The sequence below is a fragment of the Seriola dumerili genome, unplaced genomic scaffold (genome assembly GCF_002260705.1).
Source record: "Seriola dumerili isolate Sdu_G_001 unplaced genomic scaffold, Sdu_1.0 BDQW01000242.1, whole genome shotgun sequence".
Classification (NCBI taxonomy): Eukaryota; Metazoa; Chordata; class Actinopteri; order Carangiformes; family Carangidae; genus Seriola; species Seriola dumerili.
The window spans coordinates 8174660-8194753 of NW_019174497.1; the positions used below are offsets into that span (position 1 = coordinate 8174660).

The 20094-nt window shown below is 41.0% G+C and overlaps 1 protein-coding gene across 5 annotated transcripts in view; it reads left to right on the plus strand.

Moving 5' to 3' along the window:
* ndrg4 (NDRG family member 4) overlaps positions 1-20094 on the plus strand; it is a 61503-nt gene that overhangs the window by 23706 nt on the left and 17703 nt on the right. For 3 of the 5 annotated variants that reach the window (XM_022756345.1, XM_022756347.1, XM_022756348.1), the window contains 2 exons: positions 3662-3752; positions 11279-11317. In XM_022756345.1, the coding sequence (XP_022612066.1) occupies positions 3662-3752; positions 11279-11317 (130 nt within the window). Of the gene's footprint in view, positions 1-3661; positions 3753-11278; positions 11318-17917; positions 18153-20094 lie in introns of those variants that run through there. The other 2 variants (XM_022756349.1, XM_022756350.1) reach the window with 1 other exon arrangement.

Sequence of the window (20094 nt, forward strand, 5' to 3'; positions counted from 1 at the left end):
AGGAGCACCAATGTAAGAAATAGATAAAGCAGTGATTATCTGCTTTAACATGGGCTTCAAGTTATCATGTCCCAGCCAACTAGCTTACTATCTACAATAGTACTTAGCATTATTCCCAAAGATAGAAGACTATCGTTAGCTAATTAAATTTTTTTGTGGATTAGATGTGCCTTTGCAAAAAGCATTCGCAAATAGCATATTGTTCAGTATTTTGCCACAGTATGTAAATGGTTCAGGATGCTTTTATATCACTGTATGTAATGTTTAGTGGTTTGACAGTTGTCATTTCAGCCAGCAAAATCTATGGTTTTTGGCTTAAATAAAGTCTTGCTTTTGTCTACTTCAATCTAAAATCAAGGACCTGCTGATTTCCACAATTTCACTGTTTTCACAAAGCAAATTTTAAATGCAACGAGTGCAAAAATGGAAAACTTGCAGGCATAGCAAACAACCGAAGGGTGGTGGGGCTTAACCAAAAGTCTTTACATTTTTTTTTCAACACATTCTCCCATTATCCAATCTCTCCAACTTCATGTTAAATGAGGAAAAGTTTTCACTGAGTCTTATTTAATGTAAAAAAACTAAATCTTACCCACTCTGTGGGCTCTGTGTGTCTGTGGTCATGTGATATTCTTCTGTGTTTGTGTGTTGGTGGACTGATGTCATCATCCAGCACAGTGTTATGTGTACTGACACTTCTGACATCACTCTTTGTGTGTGTTGATGTGTCAGTGTGTATTGGGTGCTTGTGTTTATACTGTATGTTGTTACTTTGGAGCAACATTCTGTGAGCTCCACTTTTTACTGGAGTAATGTTGTGTTGGTAAGCATCCATGTCTACTCCAGAGTCTTTTTGTGTTGCAAACTAGAGCATCACTTAACGTGTTTTTTGTAGAAACTGTACTTTGAACTTACTTTGGGAAAAAAAGAAAAAAAATAGTAGGATCAGTCAGACCAAACTTTCTGATTCTTCTCTCCTTTTTAGATTTCATTTCTCTCAGAAGACTGATTTTTTAGAGTATACGTGGAGAGTGAGTTGGTGCCACTCTGATTCTTGCCTCTGACTAGCCTCTCTCTGTGGCAACAGCATTAAAGGGCTCATGGGTATTGTAGTATCTTTAGACATGTCTGCCAGGCAATAACAAACAATTGGTAAAATTAGTGGCCATAGGTGTAGTTTCTTGCTATGTATGGTAACAATAGAGGTTGTCTTTTAAAGGAAAAATTCCAATCAAGATATGGGAAAAAAAAACACTTTTGTAACAACAGCCCCTCCCACTTAGCAAGCTGTATTAGACTCAAGGATTTTTGTTTGTGTACAGGAAAACTCCACCAGCAGCACCTTTATTAGATGACCTCTAGTTTGAATTTGACAGCATCACCAGCCAGTTTCAATATTATTTTTAGTGACTTGTATTAAACTCCGGTGTGTACTGTACAGTGGCTTGTACTGCAGGTGGCGTTTGCGGCAAAATCTCCCATCTTGATTCCATCTCCTCCGTTTCTGATAGCTCCTCATCTTGTCTGCTGCTCAGGCTACTCCTGCCTCAACAAACATCCAATCAGCAAACTGATCCCTTCCAGTAATTTCACAGTGTGGATTTGTGAAATTGAAAGAACGTCACTGTTTTATTACATGTAAATGAACAGAAATGCCATCACCATGTGTCATGCTGGGAGCCAACGCAGTGATTTTGCTTTTTTCATTTTTTTCATCTATATCCACACACGGCTAGCCTGTGAAAGATTTGGATTTATCTGCATGTTTAACAAGGGGCTCTAGTAAGAACGATGGTCAGCATTCAAAGAGGGGAGTGTCTTTTCTTCACTCTACAAAACCCCAAACACAGGAGCACAATTGTAAGAAATAGATAAAGCAGTGATTATCTGCTTTAACATGGGCTTCAAGTTATCATGTCCAGCCAACTAGCTTACTATCTACAATAGTAACTTAGCATTATTCCCAAAGATAGGAAGACTATCGTTAGCTAATTAAATTTTTTTGTGGGATTAGATGTGCCTTTGCAAAAAGCATTCGCAAATAGCATATTGTTCAGTATTTTGCCACAGTATGTAAAATGGTTCAGGATGCTTTTATATCACTGTATGCTAATGTTAGTGGTTTGACAGTTGTCATTTCAGCCAGCAAAATCTATGGTTTTTGGCTTGAAATAAAAGTCTGCTTTTGTCTACTTCAATCTAAAATCAAGGACCTGCTGTTTCCACAATTTCACTGTTTTCAAAGCAAATTTTAATGCAACGAGTGCAAAAATGGAAAACTTGACAGGCATAGCAACAACGAAGGGTGGTGGGGCTTAACCAAAAGTCTTTACATTTTTATTTCAACACATTCTCCCATTATCCATCTCTCCAACTTCATGTTAAATGAGGAAAAGTTTTCACTGAGTCTTATTTAATGTAAAAAAACTAAATCTTACCACTCTGTGGGCTCTGTGTGTCTGTGGTCATGTGATATTCTTCTGTGTTTGTGTGTTGGTGGACTGATGTCATCATCCAGCAGTGTTATTGTACTGACACTTCTGACATCACTCTTTGTGTGTGTTGATGTGTCAGTGTGTATTGGTGTGCTTGTGTATAACTGTATGTTGTTACTTTGGGAGCAACATTCTGTGAGCTCCACTTTTTACTGAGTAATGTTGGTTGGTAAGCATCCATGTCTACTCCAGAGTCTTTGTTGTGTTGCAAACTAGAGCATCACTTAACTGTGTTTTTGTAGAAACTGTACTTTGAACTTACTTTGGGAAAAAAAGAAAAAAATAGAAGGATCAGTCAGACCAAACTTTCTGATTCTTCTCTCCTTTTTAGATTTCATTTCTCTCAGAGACTGATTTTTAGAGTTAACTGGAGAGTGAGTTGGTGCCACTCTGATTCTTGCCTCTGACTAGCCTCTTCTCTGTGGCAACAGCATTAAAGGCTCATGGGTATTGTAGTATTTAGACATGTCTGCCAGGCAATAACAAACAATTAGTTAAAATTAGTGGCCATAGGGTGTGTTTCTATGTATGGTAACAATGAGGTTGTCTTTTAAAGGAAAAATTCAATACAGAATGGGAAAAAAAACACTTTTGTAACAAACAGCCCCTCCCACTTAGCAGCTGTATTAGACCTCAAGGATTTTGTTTGTGTACAGGAAAACTCCACAGAGCACCTTTAATTTGACCTCTAGTTTGAATTTGAAGCATCACCAGCCAGTTCAATTATTTTTTAGTGACTTGTTATTAAACTCCGGTGTGTACTGTACAGTGGCTTGTACTGCAGGGTGGCTTTGCGGCAAAATTCCCATCTTGATTCCATCTCCTCCGTTTCTGATCAGCTCCTCATTTGTCTGCTGCTCAGGCTACTCCTGCTCAACACAACATCCAATCAGCAAACTGATCCCTTCCATAATTTCACAGTGTGGATTTGTGAAATTGAAGAACGTCACTGTTTTATTACATGTAAATGAAACAGAAATGCCATCACCATGTGTCATGCTGGGAGCCAATGCAGATGATTTTGCTTTTTTAAGGTCAGACAAAAAGAGAGCACTCTGCATGATGAAATGATAGTGTAACCTTAGATTTGTGTGTGTGTGTGTGCACGTGTGTGTGTGTGTGTGTGTGTGTGTGTGTGTGTGTGTGTATTGCCACGGTCGTTGCAGGTTGCTGTCCAGGATGGCGGGGATTAAGGAGCAGCAGTTCACGGAGGAGAAGCCCCTGCTGCCAGAGCAGAGAGGAGTGGACTCAGACATGGTCAGTCCTGCTTTATTCACCGTGTGTATTCTCTGTGCCATTAACCCTCCTGTCTGTGTACTCACATGCTGATTAGCGTTGCGCAGGATGAACCACTCTGAAAACTCTTGGTGTATTAAGACAGAGATGTTTGCGCTCATTAGCAGTGATGGTTTATAATTAGACAGTGCGCTTGTTTACCAGCGGAGGAGGAAATTAATGAACGCCATCCAACCATGACTATTTGATAACAACAGTATGAAAAGATAAAAGGTCACTTAAGCTGAGAGAGAGAGTGGGGGGAGACAAAGAGGGGAGCAAAAACAGAGGGGGGCAGAGAATAGGCAGTGGGTGGTTATATAAAGGCCACTTATTGCAGTCCACTTCTCCATTACCTAAGCAACAGGTTGTGGCTGAATTGGGGGCTCTTGAATGTTTGAGAGCCTCTTGTTGCAGGAATTATGGAAACGGTGGAGATTTGCCAGATTAACTTGAAAAGCGACTTGAAGAGGCGAGAAAAAGACTCATTTTCTCCTTAGTTCTCAGTGAACTGAGTTGGTTATTATTCTTTCAAGCTGTGTGTGAATAGAACAGCGAAGAAAAAGTAGATAAACGGGGCTGGATCCGATACAGAACAGAAAAGGCCAGTTGTGACAAGGCTGTTTTTATTGCAGTGGAAAGCAAACAACAGGCAACAAAATCATTACTGTCCAGACAAGCATGAAAACAACATATTGAGCTGGTTGTAAACAAGTCTGGAGTACTCTTCTGCTTCTGACCAGCCTCTTGTTTCTGACTAAACCTGTTAGCCATGACTCACTTGGCCAGTGTGTCAGAAATGAAACTGCGCTCCCAGGAGTTACAGGAGGTCAGGTTTATCTTATTAGAAGCAGCCAGTGCATCAATATGAAAGACTAATTCTGCTATTGATCTAGCTCAAGGTCGTTAGGCCCATTCATTATGACCCGCTGCTTATAACTAATCAAGGCCATGAACAGCCGCCTCCATCAACCCAGCTCCGTGTTTGTACTGCTCATGTCATTGTTGTGTTGAAGTGGTGATTTCAGCTCAGACACATTTGCAGTTTTTATCTCCTGCCTCTCTCTCTCTCTCTCTCTCTCTCTCTCTCAGCTCATTTAAAGTCTGCAGCTCTGGTGTTGTGCAACAGTGCGTTAGTGACCTTTAAGAGCGGTTACTGAGTGATTACCTCCTGGCACAAAACACTGGTAAAACTCTGCTCTGACTCACAGCGAGTCATGTCGGACTAACGCTGCATTCACTTCATATGGACACAACAAACATGTCCTGATGGTTCTTCTTCTTTGATTGATTTAATTTGAAGATGTCAAAATATCAGGAGTTAACACTCAGCGCTTAAAACAAGAAATAAACTGATAGTGATGCATTTGAATTGTCCACATGTGTCCAAATAATAATAATCATCCATTATTTTAAATATATATATACATATATATATATGTAATCTGTAATATACAATATTTGTTTTTCTTGGCAATGCTTCAGGTGTTTCTGTGAAAACAAAAGTAAATATTAAGATAGTTTAATGTTGTTGCCCCTGTTTTGTTTGTGTTGGGTAAACACAGAAGCGTGCCCGTGCACAGCCCACTGTTGGTTTCTGGCCATAGATGGTTGTTGATGGTAAAGGTGCCAACAAAGAAGAAGGCTTCTAACTTCTAAGCTTTGCATGAGGAAGTAAATACATCCAAGAGACACACAGTGTCTCTTGAAGGAAAAATAACTTTAATTTACAAGAAAAACACCATAGGATGCTTTTAATAAACATGATGTCATCTGTATTTTCGTGGAATAGGGGGGTTTTAGCTTTAAAACTAAGACATCTAATGTGGTTTTTATCAGCTGATTCCAGTAGCTTTACACAGTATTTTTGGATTACAACTAAATAAATAAATAAATTAGTAATTTGTTGCATTTTAGAGAAGACTGGGAAATAAAAGTTTGAAATAGGGTTCAATGATTGAGGAAATGAAATATGAAAAAGATCCTAGCTCTGGCCCTGAAAGTAACATACCAGCTGCTGTACAGCCTCTTCTACTCTGAAGCTTATATTTACAGTGTTTCCCATGAATGCAGCATGTTCCTGGGTTTAGAGAGGCATGAGAGTAATCTCATCCAACAGGTCTCTGCCCACAACCTGCTCCTCTTTTCCAGTGAAAGGAGGGTGATGGATCTTAAGGGTGACCTTTTCGGTGATGCTGGAGCAGAACTCAAGCCAGGAGTCTCTTGTTTGGAGCTTCAAAGGTTTAGAGGGTTGAGGGTGTTTCTGCAACCTCCATGAATATTGCCTCAGAAAATGAGTCATGAATAATTTATGTCACATTTTTATGTGTATGTTGCTGAACTGGTTGTTATCCAATAACCACCTTGTTGTGCTTGTTGTTTCACAACACAGCAGGATAAAGGAGACGAGGCATCAGGGGGGCTCCCCTGCCCCGCCAGCCCCCCGCCCCTTAACCACCCCTCTCCCCCCAGTCGCCCCACTCACCGCTGGCATGTCATCGCACGGCACTGGCTCCGCCAGACCCGCCGTCGGACCAGCGGGGTCCTCCCGGTAACTACCAGAACCAGCAGAAACATCCGACCGCCAGCACACTGAATTCAACAACACAACCAACAACAACTCAGAAAATTTAACTGATCATAAAACTGGAACATCAGATACCTGATATTTCATAATACAGAACTAACTCATGATGCAAAATCACAAGAAAGTCCCTCTGAGCTCGACAGAAGACTGGCACAGAATCTTTATTTTGTTTTGTCCACATCAACATGGCTGATTTTAACTGCTGATACCTGCTAGTAGAAAACAGCCACAGTCTGCACAGTAAAGCAGGTGTTGAATTAATCATTTACTTAAAGGTCCCATAGTTTCTTCTTCTCTGTGTTTTATTTGAAGTGATGATCCATAAGAAGATATATTTGTGGAATTAAGAACCAAAAACCATCTCAGTGTAGTTTTACATCTCCTCTCTCAGGCTTCTCTCTGGAGCTCTAGTAACAACAGGTCAGTGAGCCAATCAGAAGAGACGAGGCTCTGAGCCTCTCTTCTGATTGGCTCACTGTTTTCTGAGTGATCCAATAAAAATATAGCAGGGCTTGGGGCATGACTGAGAGTGGTGGTTGCTTTGTTGTGACATCACAAAGTCCCAGAAGTCCTGACGGCTGGTTTTAAGGCTCAGTTCCTGAATACAGGCTGTGTGCATTTCTCTGTGGACTGAGGCTTTGATACTTTCACAGTATTAATATAGAACCTAGACCTGATCTATAATCAAACAACACATGGACATCTACCTTTACATTATATGGGACCTTTAAGGAAAAATAGCAATATACTAAAAATAGAAATTCCTTTGCTAAAAATCTCATGTGAATAAACGTACAGAAGTATTGTCAGTAAAGTATAATTGTACTTCAGTGTATTTCACACTGGTCAACATTTATCAGTCACCACTGATCTACCAGAACTGTAGTGGACAATACTTTTGTATAGTATACAAAACACAAAAGGTCATCCTTTACAAATATCAGCTGAGCTATTATTGATTATTGTTATTGTATTGTTGCACATGCTACCGGTCAGTTTCCCAGAAATGAATTTATGTTACTGGTAGGCTACTAGAGCAGTTTTTCCCTACAGACAGCTCCATTCAGAGGATCTCTTGGCTCAGACTTAATCAACTCAGTCCCCTGTTCCTCCTGGACCTGATGAGTTCAGTTCAGTGCTGCAGTAATCCTGCTCTTTAGCACAGAGATCCTGCTACATCTAGACCTAAAATCTAGGCCAAAATCTACATTCACGAAAACCAGCCTCCAGACACAGAGACTCCGAGATCAAAGGCACCACAAACGCATCATGGCAGCAAACAGCACCAGCTGAGAGCGACTAGATCCAACACATCTTCACAGCACAGCTGTCAGCATGCAGCCACACACAATACAGAGCCTGCAGAGATCACACTACCTTAAAGTTTTAATTTCTTATGCTTTCAACTGAGAATCTCTATCTCAGAGACCCTCCCTCTGAGATAGAAGAAGATAAACTGGGACACTTTCATCCAAAGGGTTTTTTTTTTCTTTTGGAAAAAACGTATATACATTTCATCTAGTCAGAGTACACACTCCCTCCTCACTGAGCTGAGCTGCAGCACACCCTCTACATGCAGTATGATGGGGTGAAGGGGTGGGAGTTGTAAGAAAGAGTGCCACCTGCTGGTCCGACCACCACACTGCCACCGCTAACGTTTTCCCTCTGAAAACAAAGAGCCATTTGCATGAAACTACAGGGACTGAAGTTGCCCTTTTCAGTTAAGATGAGAAATCAGTTTATTGGATTTCCTCCCCCTCATGTCTCCAGCTGTGTCGGTGATGATACAGTGGCATATTGGGAAAGTTAATGGCTCATTCAATATTAGTTAAAGTTGTTATGTTCTTCTATAGGGCAGCTTCAGGTCCTGTTGTTTTGTCGTTCTCTCTCTTTAGATGTGTCTGACAGTCCTGTCCTTCTTTTTCCAGTTTTCACTGCCAATAACTAAAAATATGACTTTCTTTTTCCCCTATCCACCACTATTCCTTTTGACTTTTCATATGTCCAATATCCATCTTTAATCCTGCCATATTTTCTTTCAGAAATCTCTTAAGAAATTCCCACATGAACTCAAACTAAGACCGGACTAGTGCATGTTTAACAAGAAAGAAGTGTGAAAACTAACTGGTGTCTAACCTCATGTGCATGTCCTTATTTTTTTGTCCAGATGTTCCTGTTTTGCCCTAAGCTTTACAAAGGGAGATGCTGAAATAACACAGGTTAGACAAATGAGAGCCAGTGTTATTAAGCTATCAAACATGTGTTATATTCCAGCCATCAGTATGAATTTAATTGTGGATAAGTAGCCTGTTTTATTTCAGCACATCTCGTCTTAAATGGAGAGTCAAGACCATATTCCTCAGAGAGTAAGCACCTCGTCTGGAAGATGAAACATAGATGGGTGAAAAATTAAAGGAAAAACCAACATTAAGTGTCTTAGTAAGATGTTGTTCCACCAAGTTCCTCCAGAACAGCTTCAATGAACCTTGTCATTGATGCTCCAAGTCTCTGACCTCTACTGGAGGATGAACACCATTCTTCCAAAACATATTGACCTCATTGGGTGTTTTGATGATGGTGGTGGAGAGTGCTGTCTTACACAGTGGTTCTCAAACTTTTTCACATCATGGACTGACACAAATTAGATCACGGACCACCATTTCCTCAGGTTTCCCAGGTCCCAGGTTCCCCCATCTGACAGGATTTTTGCTTTTAGATGTTTATTCCAGAAAGTCATACATTCTGTCATTGTGTTACACATGGATGGAATTATAGGTAAAATAAATCATTGCCCTTTTTTTCTGGGGACCCCCAGGAACCCTCTCAAGGACTTTGAGAATGACTGGCCCAACACGTTGATCCCAAATCTGCCAGGTGTTCAGTCCAGTTGAGATCCGGTGACCGTGAAGGTCACAGGATATGATTCATATCATTGTCATAGTCATCAAAACATTCAGTGACCCCTCTTGTCCTGTGGACGGAGGCATTGTCATCCTGTGTCTCTCACTCATCTTTCAGGTTTTTCCTTTAATGTGTCATCTGTCTCTATTTTCTTCAACACTCAAGACAAATAATATTTTGTCTGACAACAAATTCAAAGTGTTCAAAGCTTCACTGGCTACTGGCACAGCTGTCACATGAAGCCAGCTTGTCATCAGTCAGTGTCTGTGACGGTTTAAATCTGCTTTGTCAGTCACGGAGTCAGACTGGCTCGCAAGAGTCCTGACTCCCCCTCGTCAGACTGACCTGATGACAGATATGTTGGGTTTTTTTTTTTATGCCCGAGCTCATCTCTCTTCACAGACATAAATGACTGTTGAGGTGATTTGCTTTGAGGTGGATCTGGATGCTGCACTCTCTCTCTCTCTCTCTCTCTCTCTCATCCTGTATTAAATCACCATTCTTCCTCACTTTTTTACTGCTGATTTGTTCCCAGTTTCCCACATGCACTTTAGTAAATTATCTTAACTGTCTTACTAGAATGAGACACACTATAACCGGTATGTGTGTGGTACTGATGTGTGAAAATGGAAAATAATGTAGTATTTGGAAATTCCAAAATGTTTTTAAAGAGACACTCCACCACTTTTACTCATCAATATACCCTTCAATTACTCTTGTGAGTCCCCCATCATAACCCTCCTAATGTGTTAGAAAAGGGTTTATACCCGTGTTTGACTTTATTGACAAGCACTGAAAAAAAATTATTGAATCATTAATTATTATTCAGGAAAATACTTTATCGACTTAAGTAACTTATTATTAAACAATGCTTTAATACATATATGTATACAGTATATACATACTTTATTTTATGTACCATAGACCTCATTTTACTCAGTGTCCAAATCGTTTTTAGTTTAAAATAGTTAGCGCAATTAGCACAATTGATCTGTTTTATTGCTTATGATGAAGAGAACAGGCACATATATGATCAGACCATGAGAGCCTAATGATGAACAAAAAGTAAAAATTCCCAAAACAACGTGTTTGCATTATGTTAAAACGAGCAATTGTCATTACATCTGCTTTGTTATGGGTTGAAATTGACCACATATAGTTTACTTTGAGAAAGGTATACCTGTATATATTTTCATATATGGCTGTTCCTTGCATCACGAACTGGTCAGATTTTGAGGCCATACTGAATAATGAATGTGCTGTCTAAATGGACAGCGACTTCTATGATGGGACCAGCCATTCATCTACTGTGACCTCAGGCCCTGGATTATAGGCCAGTGGACATGTGTCCCAAACATCTCTTATAGGAGCAAGTTTGCTGCGTGACACTCAATCAAACTCAATAATACGCTTTCCTGGCATGAAACAGAATTTTAAAATAACTATTATTACACTGTTATTATAGGATTTTATTTTTGTTTTGCTGTAATTGTTAAACAGCACAGATGAAACTTTTTTTATTTCTATAGGCATTTAGAAAAAAGAAATGAAAATATAATCTTGTTTTGATCAGAAAAAAATTAAGATATCACACATCTAAACTTGAAAACGGGTCAAAGTTGACCCTAACACAGTAGGAAGGTTAATCCAGTGCCATACTGAATTGATGGAGTGCCACTTTAAAGAAGCTGAAATGCAAACAGAACTATTTGACTTGCAATATCTTTCAAATTTGAATTTTTGTGCCTATGAATTGAGCAATTGATGCAAAATGTACTATATAACATACATGTCTGTGTGTGTTTGGAGACAGTTGAAGTTGATATACTACTAATGTGCTTCTGGGTGTTTTGTGTGTGGTTTGGACCTACACTGTACAGCTTGGGCTGCTCTTCTGTGAGTCTAGTGTCCTTCAGCTGCAGCAGAGAAGAATGCCTCTGTGTGCAAGCTCAGACTACTTACCTCCTATTTATTTTAACTTCTTTCTTTGTCTTCTACCTCTGCTTGTCTCTTTGTGCAGGAAAGCTGTGAACAGCTGATGCCAGCGGGCGACTGGAAGGTATGTGTGTGTGTGTGTGTGTGTGTGTGCGTGCGTGCTGTTGTTGTGTAGAGACTGAGCCTCCCTCCTGTCTGTTACCTTTTCTCATCATCACATCTCTTCTCCTCTGTTCTCGCTGTCTGTGATCCTTCATCTCCTCTCTGTCTGTCTCCTCTTTGTACTTGCTCATTTAAAAAGTGAAGCTTGCCTGAGTCAACAGAGGAGAGAAAAAGAGGAGGGTGGAAGACATCTTTAATTTCACGAGGCTAAATATAAGAAAAGATGATAATACAGTTAGTACTTGAAGGTGGAAGTGTTACCTCGACTATGACACTAACATAATGCTGAAAAAGATTTATATCTTTGTTTCTGGCGTTTGTGAACGATATCCGCATCATAATCTCCTCTTCATCTCTTTCCCCAACCATGGTCGCGAGAAACCTGGGTGTCATGTATGATGACCACCTCTCCTTCTCTGACCATGTTGCATCTGTCTCCCGGTCGTGCCGCTATATAACATAAGAAAAATCAGACTCTGCCTGACTCAGTAAGCCACCCAGCTCTTACCCCAGACCATGGTTACCTCTCACCTGGATTACTGCAATGCCCTTCGTGCACAGTGAACCCCTTGCAGATGGTCCAGAATGGGGCAGCCCGTCTGGTCTTCAATCAGCCTGAAAGGCTACATGTCACTCCCCGAACTGCACTGGCTACCTATGTAGCCAAATTCAAGTCACTTGAATTCAATCATACAGACTTACGCTCCGTCTCACTGTGTTCCTCCAAGGAACATTGTCTGGCATTGAAATCCCTGCACGCAAGACGGTCTCAGTCCAGACTGTTCTGGTGTGTGGTTCCCTGATGGTGGAACAAGCTACTGAACGCTATCAGAGCAGGGTCATCTCTCTATCTTCAAGACTCTCTTGAAGACTCATCTCTTCTGGGAGCACCTCCTCTCCTAACACCTCTAACTCCACAACATGTCTAACTAGTACTCACTGTGCACTTTCCATGACCTTCTTTACCTGATCTCCTGCACTTGTTGAATAGATGTAGTACTTAGTCCCTAGTACTTATGCCAAGTTCGCCTTTTGCACTGAAGCTTTAGTCATTTCCCTCACTTGTAAGTCGCTTTGGATCAAGTGTCTACACAGCTCACCTTTTGGTCCGGAAGATTTGTTAGTTAAACAAGTTGTGAACAACTCAGCAGAATGCATCGTCAGTAAAAGCTGTGAGGAATTAAAAGTCAAGTGGACACTCTTTAAGTAGCCTCCTTGAGTCCTTGATTTCCATGGTCCCGCAATCACGTTAGTGTATCTTGGTACTGAGCAGTGTATGGTTTAGTACGTGTGTTGACATCAGCATTGTCTGCTTACCAAGTAAGGCCGTGTCCACACCAAAAAAACACCAAGTGCAGGAATTTGGTAAGGCCATAGCCAATCTCTTCACCTCCAGCCAGCCAGCTTACTGTCCCCACTTTTTTTCTATAGGTAGGGACGATCCTACCTCAGGCACATAGAGATGGCAGACTTTCTAACCATGAGGTTGGAGCCCCAGTTCCTTCAGGAAATGTTCAAGGTGTGAAAGTCTCCCTTAGCTTTTAGGGTAAATGGTAGCATTTGTGTCGGGCCTCAGAAACTGGCAGAGGGTTGCTGCTACCGTATTGCATAGTTTCTCAGAGGTGCTCATATGGTTGCTTTGAGCTGTGGTGGTGCTACGGCCAAACCCTGCACCAACCCTAACATCTTGTCGGAGATCCACGCCAGCCAATCTGTTGAGCGAGGTGCACCTTTTTCCACTCTCCTCAGGAAGGTGAAGCAGGCTTGAGTAGAGAGACATTGTTGTTCCACATCAACAGTGTAGAACATGCCCACAGGACAACAGACCAGCTGTTCATCTGTTATAAAACAAACCAGACTACCAGTTATTTTATGCTCCCCCATAAACAAATTTAATATATACATATACTGAATTTTCATATGAAATATACATGTATGTACATATAAAATTAAAACATGAATGTAAAAATGATCTATTACCTAACCTATTACAAATTGGAGTAATTTCCATATATTGACATATGTGTAGGCCATACAAATATATATGTTTATGTATGTATGCTTATATTGTAGACATACGTAACATAAATATCCATCCAAAGTATGTTACTGTTAGACCACTTCTCCAGATATGTTTCAAATTAATGAGAAATTAATAAGAAATAAGAAATAAAAAAAACATATATAAACATATAGAATTTTTATGTCTGTTGTTTAAATAAACTAAATAATTAGATATAAACAGTATATATACATATATACAGTATAATAAATTAAATATATATTGTTAACATATATGGTTGCAAGATGTTATACCATATAAAAAAATCATCATATAGATATTTTTAGTATATGTACATATATTAAAACTTGTACTGTGGGTATTTCATATATGTTATAAACTTATATCTTCATATATCCAGAGGATGGGTTAGGGTTAGGATTAGGGTATATATGTATATATATGTGATAATAATATATCCTCTTATATGGTACATATATGGTAACAGAGATGTATGGTAGATACGGCAATATCATATGTAATAATATATGGCAACAGAGAATGGAGGGTTACATGTGTTACCCAGGTTCACTGAGTGGAGAATCTACAATGCATTCAGAAAGTCTTCAGACCCCTTCACTTTTTTCACATTTTGTTGCAGCCTTATGCTAAAATTATTCAAAATATTTTTTTCCCTCATCAGTCTACATCAGTCTCCTACTGCAAACTGCAATACCACACTGACATGAGCATTCAGAGTTAGGGGTTTTTCTGCCGTTCATCTTCTCTGCAGATCCTCTCAGACTGGGCCACTCAAGGACATTCCTAGAGTCGTCTCTAAGCCACTTCTGCGTTGTCTTGGCTGCGTGCTTATAGGGTCATTGTCCTGTGGGAAGGTGAACCTTTGGACCAGTCTGAGATCTTGAGCAATCTGGATCCAGTTTTCATTAAGGATATCGCTGTTCTTTGCTGCGTTCAGGTATCCTTCAAGCCTGACCAGTCTCCCTGTCCCTGCTGCTAAAAACACCCTCACAGCATGATACCACCACGCTTCACCTTTGGGATGGTATTGGTTTGGTGATGAGCGGTGACTGGTTTCCTCCACACATGACTTAGATTGAGGCCAAACAGTTCAATCTTGGTGTCATCAGACCAGAGAATGTTGTTTCTCATAGTTCAGGAGAGGAACATTTTGATGTTGGTCTGTCACTGAGGAGAGGCTTCAGCCTGGCCACTCTGCCATAAAGCTCAGATCAGTGGAGTGCTGCAGTGATGATTATCCTCGTGGAAGTTTCTCACATATCCACAAAGGATCTCTGGAGCTCAGTCAGAGTGACCATCGCGTTATTGCTCACCTCTCTTACCAAGGCCCTTCTCCCCAGATCGCTCAGCTTGCCTGGGTGACCAGCTCCAGGAAGAGTCTTGGATGTTGCTGGTTCTTCCAGTAAAGACTTATGGAGGCCACTGTGCTCTTGGAAACCTTCACTGCAGCAGAAAAGATCTGTGCCTGAGGGGTCTCCAAGGTTCCCCGTATGCAATTTAAGGTCTGAGTGCCTGAATTTGCATTTAAATGAGGGAAATCATATTTTCTGTAAACAATTATGACATATCAGTGCTTAATCAAATAGTTCATTTTACAGGAAGATGTATGTCAATATTTGGTAATTACTGTAATTACTGCAATAAATTGTATAATTACGGTGCTCATTAATGCAATGGATGCACATGATCGCAGCCGATGTGTCTCGACAGCCGAGGCTGTTTTTCAACATACTCACTGGCTCTGCCTCAGCTCTGACTGCAGAAACTCAGTCAACACACTTCCACATGATGTATTAGTAACTTGACTTAATTATCTGGTGTGTACATACGGTATGGGATACCTAAGATATCTAAGTATTAACTGGATCATAGATGGATGGATGGGGAGAGTACTAACGTACACGAGGCTACATCACTGCCTGCGGTAAGAAAAAAATGAAAACTGTTTTTCATTTTGGTATGAATGAAAACTCCCACTCTTTGTCAAATGAGATGTGTGTTTAAAGCAGAGTGATGCAGGGAGAGAGTCTGTGAAGGAAAAGGGGGCAAAGTGAGAAAGAGAGGGGAAGGGAAAACAAAGCGTGCCGCTTCAAGCTGAGTCAGCACAGGAAAGGGGGAATAGATGGACAGAGAAAAGAGGTGATGGGGGAGTGAAAAGGGGGAGAGATCGGGTTAGAGACGGGACAAAGGGGTTGAGCTGCCGCATGACAAAGAAAGCAAGGAGAGGGAGTGTGTGTGTTCTAGTAAAAGTGTGTGTGCACTGTAGTCAGCAAGATAGTCACTGAGACACCATTACAGTCATGTGAATATGCACGTACACCTCTCAGTCTTCTATAAACCTCCACATATTTGTGGAGATACACTTACAAATGAGAGAAATTTGGGAAATCAGCAATTTGGCAATCTTGCAGTTTGTAAAAGGATTAAAAACATTTATTAGCTAGCAAGTTCATTGTGGAATTATACTCATGCTAATTAATGTCAACGCAGTAAGAGAAAGAAGCTTGGTAACTGCTGTAGCTGCCAGAACTCCAGAAGAGTTCCTGAAGGGAGAAAAAGTCGTCTCCGCTTATTGTTGTTTACTGTCATTTAGCAAACTCCTTAGTTCAGCTGCTAATGGGACGATGGGCTCATACAGTTTTTTCAGAAGATATATTTATGCCGTCATCTCCCGTCTCAAAGCTGCCAGAAAACCATTCCTCTTTTGTGGAGCAGTTTGGACTCTGACAGGTAAAAGCTTAAATAACAGCTAATAAGATACAATAGCTTCCTCCCTCTGGAGCGTTGTCCCTATATCTCCTTTGCTCACTCTCTCACCACTTCACTCTACAATAACAGTGGCGGCTGGTGCAGAATGTTCTAGGTGGGGCTGTTTGTTTCTCGTTCAGTCAGTTTCTGTCTAACACTCATGTCAGCATGACACTGCTTAGTAAAAGTCAGTAAGTATTAAAGTGACATCCTTTAATCAGCACATGAATAGATTATATAAATCATTAGTTGCAGCTCCAGTGTGCTCAGATACCATTAGTCTTACATCACAGGCTGAGTCTGGTTCACAAACATATACAGTAATATTAGCAAACACACTGGGGGTTAAGGGAACGCGTGCGTGCGTGCGTGCGTGCGTGCGTGCGTGCGTCGGACATCTACAGGAATTTGGCCCTTCTCTCCCTCTGATTGACAAACCTTTCACCACAGTGTTGAAGTCAGGAATGTTTCCAATCAGTATCTTCTCAGTGGAGGACTCAGCCAGAGCATTCAGGGGATCCTGTGTCACGGTTTTCCTCAGAAAGGGTTTGATCCTCTTTAAAGTAGAGAAGGTCCTCTCTGGTTCTGCTGTTTGTCATATAGTGATGAGAGTCTTGAGGGAATGTAAAAAAAAAAAAAAAAAAAAACTGGAACAGAGTCAGTGCACCACTGCAAACCCTGAACTCATCACTCTCACAGATCAGGGATAGTTGTGTTTGAGCTGAGGCTTATTCAGCACAAGGGAGACCTCCCCTGTGTTGAATCTGGGAACTTTATGGAGAGATCCAGGAACAAATCTCTCTGCAGTAGAGTGGCTCTGCTCCTTGGCATGACCCAAAACAACAGCCAAGAGGGCAGTGCACATAGTAAACAACACAATTACCTTTTCACATCTGTCAGTTTAAATAATGTCATCAGTATCTTTCTTACAATAGGAGCATGTTAAGGACAGCTCACTGCTTGATGTCAGGAATATGAAATAACCACATCTAAACACTTCAGTGTTGCTGCCTTCTTCAGCAGAATCAAAAAAATAACTCTGAATTTTCGCACATTTACAATTTTACCACTTACAATGAATTGTAGTGTAATAATGAGTGACAGACAGTAAATACAGTGCAGTTTATTTTATTCTAGACACAAACTCTTTGTTCCTTAAGGCCAGTATTGTCAAGACAGCTTGCATTTGAACACTGATGCCAATTTCCATGTCGACATTCATCAGAATTGAACTTGTCGTGAAGCATTTGCACAGACATCTACAGATCCCAGTGATTCTGCTGAAATGAGTTGATCATACTGCAAAATCTTATTGTTTTAAAACCCAGTGTGACCCCAGTGTGCTGGTTCATGCCTATTAGTTCTGGATGGAGGCCTGGCAGCTGAGCTCTGTCAAGGCATGACGACGTTGTTGTTAATTATCGTTCTGATTCTTGCAGACTTATAGCAGAGCTCTCATAATATCTTTCACTGGTCAAGATTTGGCCTCATTTAAAAAAATAGCAACAGTTTTGTTCGTTTGTAACATAACAAGGATGCTGACGGTCAGAATGAGAAAACTACAGCAGTGGTGCTGATGAGAGAGAGAGAGAGAGAGAGAGAGAGAGAGAGAGAGAGCACCTTCACAGTAAAGACTGACAAACCATCGGACCAATCCTGAAGGGGAGGCAACACTGTGAGCCAGTCATCTGCAGCCCACCCCACCCCCTGTCTCTGGCGCCTATAAAGTGTGAGGAGATGGGAGGGGGAGAAGGAGGAGGGCAACAGCTCTGAGCCTGACACACCGGGTGGGAGTGTAGCGCCGAGCGTACAAAGACACTGCAGCAGCCTGCGGCATCTACTATCCAGCTCTGCATCCGACAGCGAGTGCTCACCAGGACCTAGTCCCATAAAACAGGAGAGGCCTGGCTGCTCGTCTTCCTGTCTGCACCCTCCTCTTCCTCCTCCTCTTCGTCGGCTAAAAGAGAACACTTACTGTGGAGCCATGCCTGAGTGTTGGGACGGGGTGAGTGCGTGGCGTGCACTGTGCATGTGTGTTTATTGAGTGTTTTATTCAAAGAGTGAGTCAGTGTGTTTGGATGTGGGGTCAGTGATGTCAGAATAAATGTCTCTGTTGAGATGCAGAAACTGCAGCGTCAGTGTCAAACGACGGGTCCCTCTCTGATTCTGTCCCACTGACACACTTAAGCACGCAAACACAGATGCTGTGCAATGCACCAATGCACTTGCCTCTGCAGATAAACACACTGGCATGTCTGTGTGTGTGTGTGTGTGTGTGTGTGTGCATGGGTGTGTAGAGGAAGTGTTAATCCTTCTGCAGTATCATCCATTTTGGCAACCTTGAAACGGATGGTGAAGGTGTTTGTGTGAAGAGAGGAGCAGAGAGCAGGGAGAGATGATTTGATTTATGCAGCTGTTTTTTTTTGTTGTTGTTGTCGTCGTTGTTTGTTGTTCTGTGACGCAGCCAAGACATTTGCTCTTCCATGAAATAAATGGTGTTTAGGAAAATGAAACGATGCAGTTTTTTATTTTGAAGGCTGAAATTCTACTGCCACTGTGAGATATATTGAATTCCTGTCATCATTTTCCTCCTGGAAGTCTGAAGGTCATCAGGGGCTCGTGTGTTTGGCAAATGACTCCTCATGTTTACCAGGACCCAGTCAGTGACAAACAGACTGTGAATGTGGCCCCAGATGCAGTAATTGCCTCAAATTAGAGTGCTGAATGCAGATAACACTGATGTTGATGAGCGATAATCTGCCTGGATTAACGCACAACTGCTGTCTGCAGGACTGTCTGCTGCTGCTAGGGGGGATTATGCAGAATTTTGGCAGCTGGTTGCATCCATAACCAGTGTTTGTTTGTTGTGATGACAGTGATGATGGCACGTCAGTGTGTATCGGGTCTCGAGTTTATTTGGTTTACAGGAGTGTGTAGATAGAGTCATCAATAACGGCTTTACTGCAGGTTACTGCCCAAACCAGGTAGAATTCTACTCTGTGTGTGTGTGTGTGTGTGTGTGTGTGTGTGTGTGTGTGTGTGTGTGTGTGTGTGTGCCCCCACATTATGCAGCTCATGGTAACACATATCTGCTTCCTCCATTTTGAGTTTGTCTGGCTCTGACCAGCGAATGCTGACAAAATGTGGGTCATAACAAGAGCGGGTTGGATTCACGACACAACTGTGTGAATCCATTAGAGAAGTTTGCTTTCATTTCTAGCCACTAACAAGTCGGGAAAAACATGATCTGCATGTTGCAGCTTTAATCAGGAGAGTTTTTTATTATTTGGCTTTAAAGCAAAATCCTTAACAGATCATTTCATTTATCACCTGGTTTATAGTTTAGTGTAAAATTTATGTCCTACATTACATGTATATATGTGTGTGTGTGTGTGTGTGTGTGTGTGTGTGTGTGTGTGTGTGTGTGTGTGTGAAATCCTCTGCAAGCTACAACCTCTGCAGCATACCTCAGATGAATCACTGTTTTTGTAAAATACCTCATTTTGACCTTCATTCAGATTCTCTTCCATGTTGAACTTTTAATCCTGAATAAATGTTTCAAATGTTCCCTCACACATTTTATCCAGAATTGTGTAACTTATCTCCATTTCCCAATTTTCTTTGATATTAAAACAGTTGTCATAGAATTCATGTTCAGGACTTTGTGAANATATATATATATATTTAATATATATATTGCCACCATTCAATAGCTGTAGAAGAGATTCAGACAGACTGGAAACAAAGGCAAAGAGAAAGACATGCAACAATCTCCCTTGGCCAGGAATCAGTGGTTTGATCAGATTAGTCCCTTGTTTACCAGTTTTGTAAAATCCAAGTTCACATTAGAAAGCACAACTTCTATTTTTTGGTCTGAANTGCAAGCTACAACCTCTGCAACATACCTCAGATGAATCACTGTTTTTGTAAAATACCTCATTTTGACC